Source organism: Tiliqua scincoides, chromosome 5 (genome assembly GCF_035046505.1).
Source record: "Tiliqua scincoides isolate rTilSci1 chromosome 5, rTilSci1.hap2, whole genome shotgun sequence".
NCBI lineage: Eukaryota > Metazoa > Chordata > Lepidosauria > Squamata > Scincidae > Tiliqua > Tiliqua scincoides.
In genome coordinates, this window is record NC_089825.1 from 5489649 (window position 1) to 5508663 (window position 19015).

The 19015-nt window shown below is 44.7% G+C and overlaps 1 protein-coding gene across 1 annotated transcript in view; it reads right to left on the minus strand.

Annotated features, from left to right (window-relative positions):
- Positions 1–236: 236 nt before the first annotated feature.
- The window catches only part of TTC21A (tetratricopeptide repeat domain 21A), a 41719-nt gene continuing 22940 nt past the window's right edge, over positions 237–19015 (minus strand). Inside the window, exons 17-29 of the mRNA XM_066627642.1 lie at positions 14873–14983; positions 13883–14021; positions 12867–12973; positions 11587–11775; positions 10894–11004; positions 8827–8908; positions 8491–8641; positions 7955–8116; positions 7194–7389; positions 6190–6414; positions 4544–4664; positions 3523–3590; positions 237–314 (exon numbers count right to left, since the gene is read on the minus strand). Coding sequence (XP_066483739.1) covers positions 237–314; positions 3523–3590; positions 4544–4664; positions 6190–6414; positions 7194–7389; positions 7955–8116; positions 8491–8641; positions 8827–8908; positions 10894–11004; positions 11587–11775; positions 12867–12973; positions 13883–14021; positions 14873–14983 — 1740 coding nt within the window. The remainder of the gene's footprint in view (positions 315–3522; positions 3591–4543; positions 4665–6189; positions 6415–7193; positions 7390–7954; positions 8117–8490; positions 8642–8826; positions 8909–10893; positions 11005–11586; positions 11776–12866; positions 12974–13882; positions 14022–14872; positions 14984–19015) is intronic.

Consider the following 19015-nt stretch of genomic DNA (forward strand, 5'->3'; position numbering starts at 1 on the left):
GAAGAGAGTCCCTGCAAAACAAAAGTTGGGAATACCAAAAAATACCATTTTGTTTTACCAGCAATCACAGACTGGGCTAATTTCCTTCCCAAGAAGCACTTTGGCACAGCATTTATAGTTGGTTTTAATACCACCAATTAGGGATGTATAGAAATCTTTATTGAAGATGATGGTCTAATTTTCAAGCTCAACCGACATATTTTTAGATGATGCAGGGGAATATATAATTACACATGCTAAGGCTTAATTGCCGCTTGGGCCTTTTCCAAAATTTCTTCTCTAATTTTCGGATAATCTGGGCACGCCTTCAGAACCTATTATAAAGAAGACATTAATGACTGGTTATCTTTTTTACACCCATAGCCACCCCTACACCAGTCGTTGCTGATACAGTTGTGTTCCCAGGAAAGCTGGTGTTCTGCAGAACCTGATCAGGTTCCTCAGATAGGTGCACATGGTAGACAAACTACCCTGAAAGGCAGTTTTACCATCAATACTGATTTCCCTCTACAGCAGTGTTTCTCAAACTGTGGGTCAGGACCCACTAGGTCGCGAACCAATTTCAGGTGGGTCCCCATTCATTTCAATATTTTATTTTTAATATGTTAGACTTGATGCTGCCATGGTATGTGACTGCATTTGGGGAAATGTTACTTTTAACAAGCTACTATGTATATTCTTTTAACAATACAGGTCCAGCCTATTTATACATGGATTTTTTATACACGGATTTGACTCAACATGAATGGCCCCTGCAAATGAGAAAGAATGTGCTGATCCCTGGAGAAGGGGAAAAATGCACCCCTTTAAAATCAGTTTAAAAAACTGAACAGTCCTTTAACAATAGCATCCTTAATGAGGGGGGGGGCAGCTAGCTGACAATCCATCAATCCTTCTCTCTCCAGGCGACCCCTTCCTTCCCCCTGAGAAAGGTGATCTCTTTGCATTGGTGAAGGGAGGGACTGAGTGAAGCGCTTGGAGGATGACTGATTGATGAATTGTCCTCTTAATGACTCTTACCTTAGAGTCAAAAGGTCAACAACAACAACAACAACAGTATTTATGTACCGCTTTTCAACAAAAAGTTCACAAAGCGGTTTACAGAGAAAATCAAATATCTAATGGCTTTTAATGATTTAAAAACTAGGCTGTTTTTAAATCACTGGACCAAAGAAACTTTGTTTTTTAAATCAATTTGCTATAGTGCGTTTTTTGCCATCCCCGTGAGTGCCTGGAATGGAACCCATGCGAATAATGAGTCTCAACCTGTAATAGTAAATGGGACTTACTCCTGGGTAAGTGTGGGTAAGACTGCACCCTAGGATGGTTAAAAAGTTTCCTGCTTGATGATGTCACTTCCAGTCATGACATCATTTCCGGTGGGTCCTAACAGATTCTCATTCTAAAAAGTGGGTCCCAGTGCTAAATATGTGAGAACCACTGCTCTACAGTGTGCAGGAATAGGAGGGTCTTGGGTGCTCCCAGGCCCAGACAACAGGCAAACTGCACTACAAGAGGCTTTAACTCTTTGCTCCCACCCCAGTCTACATTCCCCCTCCCCTAGGATTGTGTTTACCAAGGAGGGAAGATGCCACTGGTACCAAACAGCAGCCCAGGTGGTGGCGGTAGCATGATCCAGATCAGGACTATAAAGGGGTAAAAAGACCACAGCCTCCCTTCCCCCACTATGAGCATGATCTTGCTTGGAACTCTGCATGAATGCTATTTGAGACAGGACTGAAAGCTTCACTGATGTCAATGGAAGCTTCCCTCATGGGGCAAGCAGCAGCCAGGAGATTCCTGTGATGCAAGCCCCGCATTACCTCCCCCCATTTTTCCTTATTTTTGGACACCTCTAATCCCCTGAACTCCTCTCTAATTGCTCAATATTCTAGAAGCTGCTGAGACATCCTTCTGCAGTCACGACTCCTTGCTAGAAACAGCACACCCGCAATGGCCATGTGTGGATGGGTAAGTGTAGCTCTTTCCACTTTTATGGTTTCTCCCCAGAGACTGCAGCGCCAAGCCATGCCTCCAACTGAGCCTGGCATGTGACCACTTTTGGGCCCCCTGTTTGTGTGGAGACTGGCAAAGAAGTCCAGCTTTCTAGATAAAGTCCAGATAAAAGGATGAAGTGGCTGGCTGCCCCTCATCCAACTGGATGGTCTTACAGCATCATCAACCTTCTTCAGGTCAAGCATAAGGATGCTTGGGGGTGTTTTGCCATGAGAACGAGCTGCTGGTTTGCAGAAGCCACATGTACTGACTCCCCACTGAAGTGCTGAAGGCCAGGACTCCCAGGATAATGTGAGCAGCTTGCAATAGGAACGGCAATTCTAAGCTAGATGCATTTGGGGAGTTAATTTTGTTTTCAAATCAATCTGCAAGCTTTCCTCCTAAAGGAGGTTGAGGTATTGTATGCTTTTCTCTTAAGTAGCTACCTGGTTCCCCCTGCTGGGTATTACTAGTTACTGCATCCAAAAAGTGGTCAGTAGGAAGGAGTGCTAACCACAAGATGCTAGTCTCCTTGGTCAGTCTCTGGTTTTCCTAACATTCACAAAGGAGTGACTTGTAGGCAGGCAAGGTGGGACTGTAGCAGGGGCAGCTCTGAGGGAACACGTTGCTCAACAATGGTTAGAGGTATACTGCGGCCTTCACCGATTTCTACTTAGCCCACAGGTGTACACAGGTGTACACATTTCCTGTTACTTATATGCAGCATTGGGCAGTAATAGCTTAAATACTTCCTTGCTCAGAGTACCTTGCTGGGCTCCACCTGAAGAGTAGCAGCCTTCAAGGCCTGAGGTCTCTTGCTTCTCATCTCTGTCAAGTCCCACTTAGCTTGTTGTTGGCTCTGCTGTGCAGCACCAAGGAGCACAAGGTTAAGAACATAAGAACAGTCCCACTGGATCAGGCCAGAGGCCCATCTAGTCCAGCTTCCTGTATCTCACAGCGGCCCACCAAATGCCCCAGGGAGCACACCAGATAACAAGACACCTGCATCCTGGTGTCCTCCCTTGCAAGGTTCCTGGCATGGGAGGGGCTGGTTCTTTGTGGGGTTTCAGGCTCAGGTGGGGTTCTTTCTGTGGTTTGACATGCTGTGGTTGGGGCTTGAGACAGGGTCTTGGGTCAATCCTGCCTACTCAGCAGTAAGTTCTGTTGATTTCAGCAGGGCTTGCTCTTAGGCAGCCATGCACAGGATTAAGCCTGAGAGTCACTACTCAGAGTGAGGCTTATGATGGTATCATCTTTGGCCCTCCAGTTGTGTGGGTCTGTGCAGGCCTGACCAGAGCCCTGTACAAACTGAAGGCATGCCTTAGAATGTGTACAGAGTCCTACAGTGTTGCTGTGTGTAGGGGGACAACATGTGGCCATTCTGGGTGTGCTGTTTCCAGTTTGTACAGAATGTGTACAGTGTTCCTTGACAATAAACTCAATGAGGAAAGGCTTCCCTGAAAGTAAGAAATGCAAAAACTACTGATCCATAGCACCCTTTACTGAATTATGTTTTGTAGTACTTACAGCGTGGCACACATCTATTGCTTCCACATATCTCTTATCTTTTAGATAGTTGAAAGCAAGTTTAAATCCTAGAGGACAAAAGAGGAATGTTCAGGTTCTGCTTAATATTAAGCAATTTACATAGAATCTAAAAATAAACTGCAGGGGTTCCTTGTATATCATGATGATGAACATAGTGATTACCATTTGACTTTTTGTGTGTGATCATTATAAAAACAGCTGAAGATAATTGCCATTGATGACACTACAGAAATGTATTCAATGATACAAATTTTAAAAAGGATCATAAACATGGAAAATTAAACTTGAGTATAAATAGCAAAAACTGTATTGGTCAATTGGGGAGTTTTAATGTGTGCTTTTTAATCTGTACTTTTTACTATGTGTTGCTGGTAATGGAAAAAGCAAATACTATTTTCAGAATTTTGCATCTCAATTTTTGTCAGACCCCCAATTTTCCTCAACTGACTGAAAGTGATTTTATAGTTGCCAGAGCTAAACTCAAACACCTCGATTTCAGCAATTTCCTGAGCAGAAGGGGCTCTGGGATATACAAAGAGCTTTGCAAACACAAGAGCTGCTCCACTCACTTTGATGAATTCTAGCACAGTGACATGCATGAGGTAGCCTCCACATACAGGAGCTCACTGTATGTGCCAAAAACATATAGGGACTCTCGATCATATAGCACAAAGGTTTGAGCAAAATATTTTATAGGTGATTCCTTCAGTGGAGAATGCAAATCTCATGTGGTATTCATGAAAGGAAAACAGCCAATATAATATAGGAGCACTGCCAATCTCTTGAAGCCTGAGCCTTTTAGAGAAGAATCCCAGGTTCATTCATGTTAATTGCTCAGTTTAAGAAGCCATTTCATCAGTTGGCTGTTCTAGTGAACACATGTTCACAAAACACAATGAACTTCCAGTATTCTCTACACAGGAGAAACCTTTGTAAAATACAGGCCTAAACTTTGCACGACTCAAAGAAATGGGTCTAAAATAGTTATTTCTCTACTTGCCAACTGCAGGATTTGCTTGGTTACTGTATTTCCAAGCTAATTCATAGTTAGCTGCCGCATCTTTGTAGGCTTTTTCCTTTTCAGAGATGTATCCCAGGCATTCATACGCTTTAGAGCATGACTACAGAGATAAAATGACAATGCAAAAAGATTTTCTTCTTAAGATTGTCACCCAAATGTAATATCTATGATTGTTTATTTAGAAGCATTGTGAATGTAACTTCTGATATTAATTAGTGATGTGGCTCAGTTTGGGAATTTGGAAGGAGAAATTAACATCCCCCATTTTATGAATCAGAGCCTCTTTACAAGGTAGCCAAAGTACTTCTGAATCTCAGCAAGGGCTGTAAATAAGCAAGTTCATTTCACACTTCTCCTCCCGTACCCTTTCCCAAATGTACTTTTCGGCAGTAGTAATGGCAACTGGCAGGTGGAGTGGCAGGGGCAGGACAGGGACGCTCCTCAGCTCCTATAAACATTTGTGGGGAACTGTCATTTTGCAAGCTACAATTGCAGCTACGGTTTTTAGGGATCTTTGCCCTGGGAATGTCCCTTTAGTAGTTTTTGGGGCTAGGGAAGGCCTTGAAAAGTCATCTTCCAGTTGCACACTGCTGAAACATAAGCTTTGGGAGAAGAAAAGGCAACAGGAAACCTCCAAGCTTTATCAGGGAAACAGAAGGATGCAGGAAGTTGTGGCCGAGTGGTTAAGGTGATGGACTAGAAATCCATTGGGCTCTCCCTGCGCAGGTTTGAATCCTACCGACTACACATCCTTTTGGGGCATTTGGTGGGCCGCTGTGAGATACAGGAAGCTGGACTAGATAGGCCTATGGCCTGATCCAGTGGGGCTGTTCTTAGGTTCTTAAGGGTGCCTTCCATACAACTGGTCTTTCTCCTCTTGCTTCTTAATGGCTGTGGTCTTACTGAGCTTTTAGAGATGAGGTGAGTCAGCTACTGCAGGCGGGTGGTAGGTTTTCCCACCTTACCTTCTGCTGGTGCTGGTGGCGGCAGCAGTTACTGCTCTTCCTGCCCTCATTCCCTGCTGTTTGAAAAAGCAGACTTCGGGGAACAGGAAGTGGAACAAGAAAGTGTGGTGGAACAGAGACATTCTAGCCCACCACTCCTCCACACTTGTGTGCTCCTCCACACTCCCTTGTTCTGTTTCCATTCACCGCCCTCTACCTTTTTAAAAGGCAGAGAATATAAGGAAGTGCAGTAGCGGTGGTGATATGAGAGGAAAAAGTGACAGGAGAGAAAGCCAGAGGTGGCCAGAAGAAAGGCAAGCCATCGAGAGGCTGGATCCAGACATGTGGGCCAAATCATGGCATGCTCTTCACGCTGAGAGGTTGGATCTGTGTGCTGGGAGAGTGGCTAGTAGTGCGGGAGGTGGTGGGGCAGAATCTCACAGTGTCCACTCAAGCGTTGCAGGGGCTTGAGTTGGGCCTGGATTAAAAGCTTAAACTTTGTCTGAGAATTCTCAAACAGAGCGAGCCCATTCCAAGTTGATGGGCAAGCTGTTAATCAGAAACTGAGCATGTATTTTGAATAGAAACCATTGCCACCACTAAACAGTTAGCTATTTCTGTTTAAGGGCCCAATCCAGATCAAGGTTCTTGTTTCACTACAACAGTCACTCCTTCTCTCACCTTATTGTACCGTAAACAGCGCTTGACTAGCTCAGTTGCAAGGTCATATTTCCCAGTTGTGCAGTAGATATCCGACAACAAAATCCAACCCTTTTCTAATTCGTCAGCATCTGTCAAAGACCAATTCACTTTGTTCAGGCGCTTCAACTGAGTTCTGGCTTTGGAGGTAGATTTAAGAATCATGAATGCTTGGGCCATTGCCAAAATGGCTGGAACACTTTCCCTCTATGTAAAAAAAACAGATAGGAAACAGGAGTAAAAACAAATAAGTATGATCATAAAATTAAAATCTATTGATAGATTTTGAAAACTGAATTGAAAATGAGGCCAGCCACAATTACTCTCTGAGAAAAAAGAAAGCCCATGGGAGAATCATTCATGGAACAAAACATGTAGTGTGGTTCTAAATAGCAGGATTTTTTAAAGAAATGACAGCCTCTCCTTCCTAAACCACACCCACTGAGCCCCATCCTCTCCCATCCCTGGCCACATCCTTTTTTAAAAAGATGGGAATATATCATAATAAAGTACTTCTGAGCATGAACAGAGTGCCTTCCTTCACATTTTTACTGCCTGTGGTCACAGGCATCCTCTTAAGGAGCAGGGCAGGTGGCCTGGCTTTCAGGCAACTTGAAGCTGTTCAGAAACTGATCACTGCCTCCACCTCCTGTGACAGCATTCGGAGAACAGACAAAGACCTGAAAAAGTTTGGAAAAGTCATCTGTTTACAGTGATCCTATGAAGTTGCCTTTGGTCTACCAAGTTCAGTGCTGTCAACAGCGTAGACAGCGTAGACTCTACACTAACTGGCGGTGGTTCTCCAGGGTTTCAGACAAGCACCTTTCCCAGCCCTACCTAGAGATGGAAAGGATTGAACCTGGAACCTCCCACATAGAAAGTAGGCACCCTACCACTGAGCTACAGCTTTCCCCTGTACCTCCTTGAAAGCTTTTGCAGATCTGTGACACCTGATTGTATCCACTTGCTGCCACTGATTTTCTTACCTCATTTTGGGCCATTTCTGTAAATGCATGCAGGGCCTTCTCAACATTATGCCTCTCTTTTGTGGCCATCAAACAGTAGCTCTGCAGCATCTCCACTTGATTCTGGCCCTCTTGTGAGTGAGGGTAGAATTCCCTGAGAAGCTTCTCAGCTGTACGTATCCCATGCTGTTCGGATTCTCTCTTTTCCTTTAGAATACTACGGGAAGGAAAAAGTGTTTGATGTTTCATAAGCTGCCAAATACTGGGTGTTATCACTGGCCTCCCCTGAATTCTATAAGGCCAATATGATCATCTGATTTGGATTGCTCCTGACCTATAAACAAAGCATAATTTGCACACACATTAAGGGTGCAATCCTAACCCACTTTCCAGCACTGACATAAGGGCAATGCAGCTCCGAGGTAAGGAAACAAACATTCCCTTACTTTGAGAAGGCCTCTGTGACTGCCCTCCAACTGCAGAATTCAGCACATACCCCATTGGCACAGCTATGCCAGTGCTAGAAAGTTGGTTAGGATTTGGGCCTTTGCCCTTAAGCCAAGAACAGCTGTGAGACCAGCAGAAGGCTGCATGTAAACTGTTCTATCAGGCAGCTGTACTGTATACCACAGTGAGGTTTTTCCCTACTTTTGATGACATGCATAATCTTTTTTTTTTAAAGGTAGTGTCATTCTCCAAGTACATCTATAGAGGAAGAAAGTTTCCAAACGATCTTATTTAAGAATTGAATTTTCCATTCCACTTCAGGACTTCTTCTTTACCTGGCCTCCCCATTTTGGTTCTCAAGAGCCTCTCCACCGATTATCTCATTGTCAGGATTTAGGCATATCTGAATCATATAGCTAAGGGCTTTCTGGCCCCAGTCACTGTCCTTACGAGCTTTGTTGAAGAACTTCAGGGCCTGATTGGGCTGCCCCATGTGCCTGTTTGTGGGGTGGAAGTATTTAAGTTTTAGATATCATATGAATGCTTTGAAACTTGCTAAGAAGAATATAGCAACACATTCTATTTCACTTTTAAACCTAGTTTAAGAGTTTAATGCAAGATGAAGGTAATAATTCAGTACAGATTTACATGTGCTTAGGTTCATAGAAATCATGGGCTTAAATGCATTTAACTCTGCATTGTTTTGGAATCCAGAAGAGGCAAGAATATTTCTGATGTTGGCATCCTGATCAGAATCCTCCCACCTCGTCAGGTTATTAATTTTTATAAACCAGATCCTAATAATCAATCTTCTTCATCTCATCAAATTTGAAGTTTGTGACTTAAAACAATTCTGCTCCTTACAACTTACCAGCAGTAAAGTCCCTTACAGTAGTTATAGCCAGGCTCCAGAGGTGTTCGAGTGGATTTTTTCTTTGCCACTTCAAAAAAGAGAGTTGCTTCATCAAGCTTACCACTTCTTCTTAACAAATCAATCAAGCTCTCCATGACTGAAAAGTTATCTAAAAGCACAGAAAGAACATTGTAATATTTCCAACTCTTTCTATGGATAAGATATTGTTGTCATGAGAAGCCCCTAAAGATGCAAGACTCCACATATGGGATGCAAAGAACCCTTAAAAAACCTGCTCTTAGCCCTGTATTCATGCAGACACCAAATGCACACATGCTCTTCCATCAGAAATACCTGGTGTTTTCTCCAGAACATTCCGGTACAGGCTGATAGCTTGTTCATACTTCTCTTTTTGAAACATAAGGTTTGCCTTCATCTTGCAAAAGAACAAACAGATTATGCTCAGAACAATTAGTTCAGTGCTTTGCAAAGAAGTGGGTTCATAACATTCTCTTACATTTCCTAAATCTTTTTAAGAGCCAGAGGTATGTTTCAAGAAAGCCCTGTGAGGGAACGCACTCTTCCTGAGTACAAAGCTGCTGAGCCAGTGCCCACTGGGGAGCCATCCTTTTGTCAGCCACTTTACCATGCAGCCCTTTCCCACGGGACAGCAACCCCAGCTCCTTTACCTTGTTTCCCTCCTTGCAACTAGCTATGGCCGCAACCGAATCCCAGGCTCTCTACACTGCTTTTGAACTAGGGCAGGGGTGTCCAAACTTTTTGGCAGGAGGGTCACATCATCTCTCTGACATTGTGTTGGGGACCAAGGGAAACAAAGAATTAATTTTCATTTCAAATTTGAATAAATTTACATAAATGAATATATTAGAAATGGAACTTATATGGATGAATGTCTTGCAATAGCTCAAGGCCTATAAAAGGCCTTGCACAAAGCAAGGCCAGCCTTTCCTTTGCAGCTGCATCACAGATGTGAAACAGCAAGCAGTGGAGGGAGCCCTTGTCCCACAGCTCATGCGAGAGGTCAGACAGTTGGCTGTCATGCTGAGAGCAGTTGCATCAGGCCAGCACAGGCTCCAGCAAGTCTCTGGAGGGCCAGAGGCTCATTGGAGACTGGGGGCTCACTGAGGGCCTTGATTGGGAGTCCTTGAGGGCTGCAAGTGGCCCTAGGGCCAGGGTTTGGGCACCCTGAACTAGGGGATTGCGTGTTTGGTCTTGGCAACCTAGTCTTGCAAGTCCTACAATGTTCTGCACTGAAGTCAGCAAAAAGTGATGGGTAACCTTGAGCACTGACCTGCAAAGCCCCTCTAGCTCCTTGTCACATGTGCAGTACACTCTTAGCACCTCTACCTTTCCCCCTTCACATGAGTGCTGTGTGAGCAGACTTGCAAGCCCAAGACCCGTAGTCTATTATTAAATACTAAATACTATTTTTATACTTTATAGTTTTAAATACTAAATACTATTTTTAAATACTGTCTGGTCTCAGCCGAAGGCCTCCAACAAATGATTCCCCTAACCAATTCACAAAGGACTGAGAGCAGAGGAGGGGCTGAGCCTTTTGTGCTCTCTCACTCTCTAGCTTAGGGCACTGGTGGCGTAGCTAGAGGGGTTACAAAGCACTAAGTCTTGAAGGAAGCCTCACTGCAATGTGCAAGGGCCCCCCTCCCCTTCGGAGCTATTCCAGGCGTTTGCCTCCGCTGCCTGGAAGTGGTCAAATGGTGGAAGCAAGTGAGTGCAGTAAAACCTTTTTCCCTTTAACTCCATATGACCTGCTGTCCTGCCCTGTCTCACACACATTTCCTAATTGCACCCTTTCCCCTTCCAAACCTGCTGCAACATTTACACCATTATCCCTTATGGAAGCTGCCCAGCTGCTGCCAGCTTTCTCCAAGGGATCACCCATAAATCTCCTTTAACCCACAGAGAAGACATCATACACGAATCCTGTATCAATATTTTTAAACAAAATCAAATATTTTTGTGGGGTAATGATTTTCCTAAACCGAGATTGATGGTGTCCTGTGGTGCTGAAGGCCTTTTCCAGAGTGCTGAATTAACCCATTTTTGCCCAGCCCACAAGCATACACATTTGGTCCCTGTTGCATAAAGGCAACATAGGGCAGAAATGGCTTCTGCTCCGCAGCTGTACTAAATGCAAAAGGCAGGAAGAAGCATTGCTAGAAAGATAACATTAAGTGCGTGCACGTCACTAAGACGTTTGTCAGTCAGGAGGACCCACATGAATCCCCTTCTCCTTCACCTCCTGTGACGCTGCACAGCAGTGCAGAAGCAGCTGAGTTTTCCTGCAGGAACGTGTCAAGCCCCCTGACACCTGGTGGCCCATAAAGACTGTGAACTAGAAGAGTAGCCCACTAAATGAGTAAGGCAAGAGTACTGTACCATTGCTCCAGTCTCACTGCTGCTGTCATCCTGAAGTAACAAAACACAATAATGCTCACACTGTTCTGTGTCTCCTTGCATCAGATACAAACGAGCCAATTCAAAGATGATCTAAAAATGAATTGGGAGCACAATTCAGTCAGCAGTAGAACTTGTTAATGATAATTTTGGGGAGGTACTGAGAATTGTGAGCCCAATCCTATACCTGTCTACTCAGAAGTAAGTCCCATTATAGTCAATGGAGCTTATTCCCAGGAAAGTGCAGATAGGATTGCAGCCTGTGTCCGGTATCTCCAGCCTCTCCCCACAGAACTCCAGTTCCTGGTGTGCTTTTTTATTGATGGCCACAAATATTGAACTGGTTCAGGGTTTTTAAATGAATAGGCTAATTTCGATCTTACATAAGGTACCTTTTTGTTATTAGAAGTCCTGTGTTTTTTTTCAAAGCAATAGTGCATATTCAGGCTCTCTCAAAATAAATGTGATGTGACTTAACTGTCATGTAATTCGGAGCTTGTGATCTTTCTTAAGAAAACAAGCAGATTGTCTGACAAAAGTTCTCCTAGACCAGCATTCTTTGCAAGAATCCCAGTTATTCACAAGTGCTTGGTCAACCAGAAACTGGCTAGGGATCCAGTAGTGGATTGCAGTTTGACTTCTGCCTAACCTTGGCACACAGAAACCTCAACTTACTTGACTGTCAGTTGGAACGCAGGACAGGGCTTCTGTGTAGAACCTCACCGCCTCGGCATAGTTCTTCTCTTCTCGGTAGAACTCCGCAAACTGAACACAGATCATCAACACCACTTGTTTCTGTGGTGGGATCAGTTCAGGCTGTTCTACACGGACTCGTTTCAGTATTCTTTGCTGGATATCGTATGCCTGGATATTGGATGAACAAATGTACAGTAGTGGAGGAGGGGGGAGATCCATGCTAGTATTTAAACAATTCCTAATCAGAAACAACTAGGCAGTAGCAATTAAAAAAACACAACACAATCTTATTAAGCCACCAGACCCTGCAACAGATCCAGGTGCCAGCTCTGCCCCTTAATAGCAACATAGGTACAGAATGAAATATTATATAAGTAAATGCATTCCATTGGGCATATGAGGCAACAAAGCAGACATTTATGCAAAGATATGAGTGCATAAACGAGGTCCCAAAAGGATGCAATGGGTTTATCTCCTATTTATGAATTCTAGATGAACCATTTATCATGTTATACCTCTTGTTCTTCCATGTACAGTAATTTGTACAAGGTTAACTGCATGTATAACTCACTGCCAGCTACCCTTCTGCTTCTGAAGAAGTTTACAGAAGCTCATACTGTATAAAAGTCATCTTATGTGAAAGGGTGCACCTATGTTACATTTTTACATCACAGGAGTGATCTTGCAAATCACTTTCGTGTGACAATATCACATGGGAAGAATTAACCCATGGGTGTCAAACATAAGGCCGGATGCAGTCCACAGAAGCTTTTTATCCGGCCCTCAGGCTCTCAGCTGCTGAGCCATGCTGAGGTGTTACTGCTGAAAGGGCAGCCCACTTGACAATTGAGCTCTCCCATATCTTGAATACGATCAAGATATGTATATCTTCTCTTCTGTCATTTGCAGCTAATGCGTTCCCAAGTGAGAAAAAGTGCTTATTTTTGGTCATGAACTGTTTAATGACATCACTTCCTGCCTAATGACATCACTTTCAGCCCTCAGCAAGCATCATGAATGCTATTCAGTCCTCTGTATGAAATGAGTTTGACACCCCTGAATTAACCTGTTATACCACTTCCCAGAAAGATGTTTGCGTCCCAGGGTTCTGGGAGTGGCCACCATGTGCATACTGTTCTTGGAAGTGCCAATTTAGCAGCTTTGAAAAACCAGAAGTATTTTGTCACACATGAAGATTACTAATTTGGAATAACCTGCAGTAGCACATGAAGCTTATACAAAGTTTGCTTAATTTCTACCTTGTTTAGAGTTTCCAGAACAACTTCTCCTCTTTTAGTTGTCTCATAAACCTTTGCTAATAACATCAGGTTCCGGACATCCTTCATCATAGAGGGAAGATCATCAACTGAAAAGTTTAACATAATTAGTTTGTGTGCATAGTTTCATGACCCCAGCAAAGGAAACTGATGTATGGCATATGTACCATGACCATAATTTTCTATTGGGCAAAAGTTTAGTGGCTTTGCTCTGACTGTGAGCAGAAGGAACTCTGATGCGTTGGTGACAAGGGCAAGAGCAGTCATTTTATTTTGATAAGCTGAGAGAATTGGTGGCAAACTAGGATTGGTGTTGTTCTGAAACTTTAGAGCAGACTTGGGGTGGGATCAGGGAAGAAGATGGCAGGTCATTTTATGGATTAGGAACTGGTTGAAGAAAAAGAAACCGAGAATGAGTATAAATGGGCAATTTTTACAGTTGAGAGGGGTGAAAAGCAGTGAAAAGAGTAGACAGAGAGATGCTCCTTTCCCTCTCACATAACAGAACCAGGGGACATCCACGGAAACTGAGTGTAGGACAGACAAAAGAAAATACTTATTTACCCATTGTGTAATTAGCCTGTGGAACTCCTTGCCACAGGAAGTGGTAATGGCATCTCACCTAGATGCCTTTAAGAGGGGATTGGACAAATTTCTGGAGGAAAAGTCCATCTCGGGTTACAGGTCATGACAGTTATATCCAAGCTCCTGATTTTAGAAGTAGAGTACCTCGGAAGGCCAGATGCAAGGGAGGGCACAAGGACGCAGATTGTGTCTTGCTGTCTTTTGTGCTACCTGAAGCATTTGGTGCACCACTGTGAGATACAGGAATGTGGACTAGATGGACCTTTGGCCTGATCCAATGGGGCTCTTCTTATGGTCCTAAGTGTGCCCCGGGATCTGTCACAATGTTTAGGAATTGTGCTTATTTTGCATTCTTCTGCCTTAACTTGAGATGAAAGCTTCAGTGGAATATTTCAAGAAAAGAGAAACATTACCAGGGTCGTGATCGAGGGCTTGGCTTAGAACTTTCTCCGCTTTGCCAAACTTTTTGAGCTTTAAGAGGAGATCAGCCAGATCATGGCACAAGAAATCCTGCTCACTCATCTTGAGAGCAACTTCATAGTAATTGATAGCCTGAAATGAATGGATATAGTTCAAACACAAGAAACTCAACAATTAGCTATAAATGAAACACATGCTTTTGCAACATCTGCTAGTCTTCAAACTGAAGTACGTGACCAAGAGAATCCTATGGGGCTGATCTCACTTCACTGCAGGTTTGAATGCTCTTCCATATTTAAAAGGAAAAAAACCTTCCTGCAGAGAAAAGTATTGTCAGGTTCCAACCTAGACTTTTTCTGACCCTTTCTCCTGACAGGCCTTTTTCTTTTGTATGGGGGAGTATTAAAAGTGCACCCTGTGGTCTGATGTGGAACAGTTTAGCAGGAGCTAAACCATGTGATTTTCTCTAGCCTAGCTCTAGAATCAGACAGTTGGAAGGGACTTTAGAAATCATCTACCAATAGATTGATGGACTCCTTTTGTTTTCATCCTGCCAAACTGAGTGGACAATCTTATGGACTGCTGGGTACAAACCCATTTGAATTAAGGTTCAAATTCCTTGCTTGGTTCCCCATAGCTCTGGAACCAAGACAGATGATCCCAGGTCATGCTCCTGAATGGCTGCTGTTGAATTGCTGCAGGTTGTTGGAGGCCCTCTCATCAAGCCTCCCCCCCCCGCCTTTAATAGCATATGAGGTGTTGCCCCTGTCACCAGAACCCTTCAGGGGTTGCACAGGCCAGAAGGACCCTCTGATGGGTATTGGCATGAGCCATTGCTTAACCTGGCCAACCCACCCCTGCTCTGAATATAGACCTAAATTCAAACCACCCATTCAGAGGACAGATCAAGAAAGGACAAGTTACAAATTTCCCAGGGTGGGGCCTGAATAATGTTCAGCAAAAAGAATGGTCTGTTTCTGAACCTTATTATATTGATGGGTGTTCACATATGCTTGCCCAATTTTCCTTGCCACGGTTGCGTCCAAGGGATTCTTCTTCTGAGCTGCTTCATAAACTTCCAAAGCCTTCTCAGGCTAAAATAAATGTTGGAAACATGGCAGTTATTTTGGGTTGTAATAGTAACACTCTTTTACTAGTAACACTCCCAGCAACTTTTCTGGTCACAGTTCATCATGCTGAGTAGTTCATTCTACACACGTGTCCTTGGAAGTCAGGCCCGCTGAGTTCAGCAGGGTTACTCCCAACCAAATAGGCTTAGTGGCTGCAGTTCCCTGTTATCTTCTGTTTTGAAATGGAGACTCTCTGGTAAGTGAACATTAAGAGGACATTTTATCTCGATTTTGAAAACCTGAACATGCAGATTTTGAAAATCAGAATGGCTGATGGTTGAGATCCAAGAGATTTCTTTGGGTTGATTTTAAACTGCTTGGCTGCTTCTCTTAAATTTTGAGAAGCACTTTTATAGTCAGTTTCAGATTTGAGTCTGATTAGGTATTAGAGGCCTTGATGACAAAAAATGATGAGGTGGAATATAAACATTTAAAATAAATAGAGCTTGAAATGTATTTACCTCTGTCTTGGAAAAAATTGGTTACGCTTATGTCTTGCTGATGTAAATAAGATTTAAGGTAGTCTCAATTAATATGAAGCTTCACTCACCGCCCAGTCCTATCCCAGACTGGGATGTTGGGGCCTTCTGCTGTCAGTCTTCCAGTGTCAGAAAATAAGAGTCTTCTGTGGTCAGAAAAGGGCTGCTGATGAAGCAGCCATGTTGGGAAGAGCATGCTTCCACAAGAGGATCTTGCTGCTCCCGCCAGAGAAGTTACGGCAACTGTGGGGGATGGGCAGGACGGGACAAAACTGGGGGAAAAACTAGGGTGGGGAGGCTGCAGCAGGGGGTGGATCCAGAGGTGATGGTACGTGCTGGACCCTATCCCCTCTTTTCACAGCCTCCCTGCCCCCTTTTATCTCCTCTGACTTGCTCCAGCTACAGAACTGCAGAGCATGAAACTTAGGAAGGGTACGGGGAAATTATTCCTCTTTCCCCTCCAGAACCTCCTGATCTGAACCCCTCCCACTGGATACACCATGTTTCTTTTGGTGCAGCTGCACCGGGGGGGGGGGGCACTGAGGGATAGGATTGGGCTCTCAGTTAATGACTAATTTTGTAATTGGTAGTAGTGGCAGCTCAGTGGTGATGATCTCACTGCAGCACGTTAGGACCTCAGCAGGGATGCTGTCTTTCCCAGGTGCCTTGCCAGAGGCGAGGGAGTCCAGGGCCACGTGAAGTCTTCTAGGGTTGGTTCACTGTCAAGCTCCTCCAACACAAGCAGGCACTCAAAGTTGCTCAGTGCTTCTTCAGTTACTGCATTTTCTCTGGAATACGGCTCAGAGTAGTGCTGCACCCAGCGTTCCATCTGCTGCGCCCCGTCCTGGATGACCTCACCTGTGGCAGACTTCAGAGGGGCAATTCTCTTCTGTGTTGGACCTAGGGCCAGCTTGATACCGTCATACATCCCCTTGATGTTGCCTGTGTCAGTTGCTATCTGTATCTGGGAACAGAGTTGGAGCCAGTAGTCATTAGCACATCTCCTGGCAGTTTGCTGAACTTTGCTACGAGCAGCTCAAAGGACCTGCAGGTTGCGCTCACTGCGACAAGCTTTGTATGCTGCTAGAGCTCTCCTCTTTTCCTCGATGACTGGTGTCAACTCCTCAGAGTAGGATTCAAACCAGTCTGCAGTCTTGTTGGTCTTCTTGCCAAATATGGACAAGGCGGTGTTGTAAACAGCATTCTTGAAATGTTCCCATCTGTTGGATGTGTTTGCATTGGCCGGGCCTCGGAGAATTTCCTCAAGCACTTGTGCAAATTTCTTCATTTTTCCCCGATCCCGGGTCTTGCTGATGTCAATGCGAGGTCTTCCTCGTTAGCAGTTTCACTCTGCTGCTCACTAGGGAATGGTCAGTGTCGCAGGAAGCACCCTGATAACTGCATGTGATCTTGATGCTGGGAAGGCTGGAGTGTCTGGTGAGAATCAGGTCGAGCCGGTGCCAGTGCTTTGATTGTGGGTGTCTCCAAGAGACTCTATGCTGGGGCTTCGTGTTGAAGAACGTGTTGCTGACACAGAAACCGTGATGACAGCAAAACTCCAGCAGGCGTTGGCCATTTTCGTTCATCTTCCCAGTGCCGAACTGACCTAAGCAAGTGGGTCACGAACTGTGATCAGCGCCAACTCTAGCATTGAAGTCGCCAAGGATGAACAATGGCTCTTTCTCGGGGACTTTCTTGATCATCACTACTGAGCTGCATGAAATCCTCTGTCTCTGCTGGAGAGAAGGTGGAGTACCACAGGACATGAGGACTGCAAACATCATCACACTGTACAAGAACAAAGGTGACAGGGGCGACTGCAATAACTACCGCGGCATCTCTCTCCTTAGTGTTGTAGGAAAGCTGTTTGCCCGAGTTGCACTAAAGAGGCTCCAGGTACTTCCAGAGAGCGTCTATCCAGAATCGCAGTGTGGATTCCGAGCCAACAGGTCCACCACCGATATGGTATTCTCCCTTAGACAGCTGCAGGAGAAATGCAGGGAACGACAGCCACTCTTTATAGCCTTCATAGATCTCACAAAGGCTTTCGACCTGGTCAGCAGGGATGGCCTCTTCAAGATTATCCCCAAGATTGGATGTCCACCCAGGCTCCTCAGCATCATCAGGTCTTTCCACAAGGACATGAAGGGCACTGTAGTCTTTGATGGCTCCGCATCAGACCCCTTTGACATCCGAAGCGGAGTGAAGCAGGGCTGTGTTCTTGCGCCGACCTTGTTTGGGATTTTCTTCGCTGAACTGCTGAAGCAGGCCTTTGGAACTGCAACAGAAGGCATCTATCTCCAGACCAGATTATTAACAGTATTTATTAACAGTATTTATATACTGCTTTTCAACTAAAAGTTCACAAAGCGGTTTACAGAGAAAAATCAAATAATCAGATCAGACGGAAAGCTCTTCAACCTCTCCAGACTGAGAGCAAAGTCCAAAGTCCAGCTGAAACATCTGCGTGACTTCTTCTTTGCTGATGATGCAGCTGTCACTACCCACTCTGCCTAAGATCTCCAGCAGCTTATGGATTGTTTTAGCAAGGCCTGCCAAGATTTTGGACTGAAAATCAGCCTGAAGAAAACACAGGTCATGGTTAAGGATGTGGACTCACCTCCCTGCATTACAATCTCTGCGCATGAACTGGAGGTTGTCCATGACTTTGTGTACCTTGGCTCAATGATCGACACACTTTCTCTTGATACCAAGCTAAACAAACGTGTCAGTAAAGCAGCTACCACGTTTTCCAGACTCACAAAGAGAGTCTGCTCCAACAAGAAGCTGACGGAACATACCATGATCCAGGTCTACAGAGCTTGCATCTTGAGTACACTTCTGTACTGCAGCAAGTCATGGACTCTTAGCTCACAACAGGAGAGGAAACTGAACGCTTTCCACATGTGCTGCCTCTGACGCATCCTCGGTGTCACCAGCCAGGACAAAATTCCAAACAACACAGTCTTGGAACGAGCTGGAATCCCTAGCATGTTTGCACTGCTGAAACAAAGACACCTGCGTTGGCTTGGTCATGTCATGAGAATGGGTGATGGCCGGATCCCAAAGGATCTCTTCTATGGAGAACTCATGCAGGGAAAGCGCCCTACAGGTAGACCACAGCTGTGATACAAGGACATCTGCAAGAGGGATCTGAAGGCCTTAGGAGTGAAGCTCAACAAGTGGGAAACCCTGGTCTCTGAGCGGCCTGCTTGGAGGCAGGCTGTGCAGCATGGCCTCTCCCAGTTTGAAGAGATGCTTGGTCAACAGTCTGAGGCAAAGAGGCAAAGAAGGAAGGCCTGTAGCCAGGGAGACAGACCAGGGACAGACTACATTTGCTCCCAGTGTGGAAGGGATTGTCACTCCCAAATTGGCCTTTTCAGCCACACTAGACACTGTTCCAGAACCACTTTTCAGAGTGTGATACCATAGTCTTCCGAGACTGAAGGATGCCAATTGAGTAGTGGCAGATTGAGTTGCAAGTTTCAGCTGGCAGAACGACACTTCTAAGAACTAC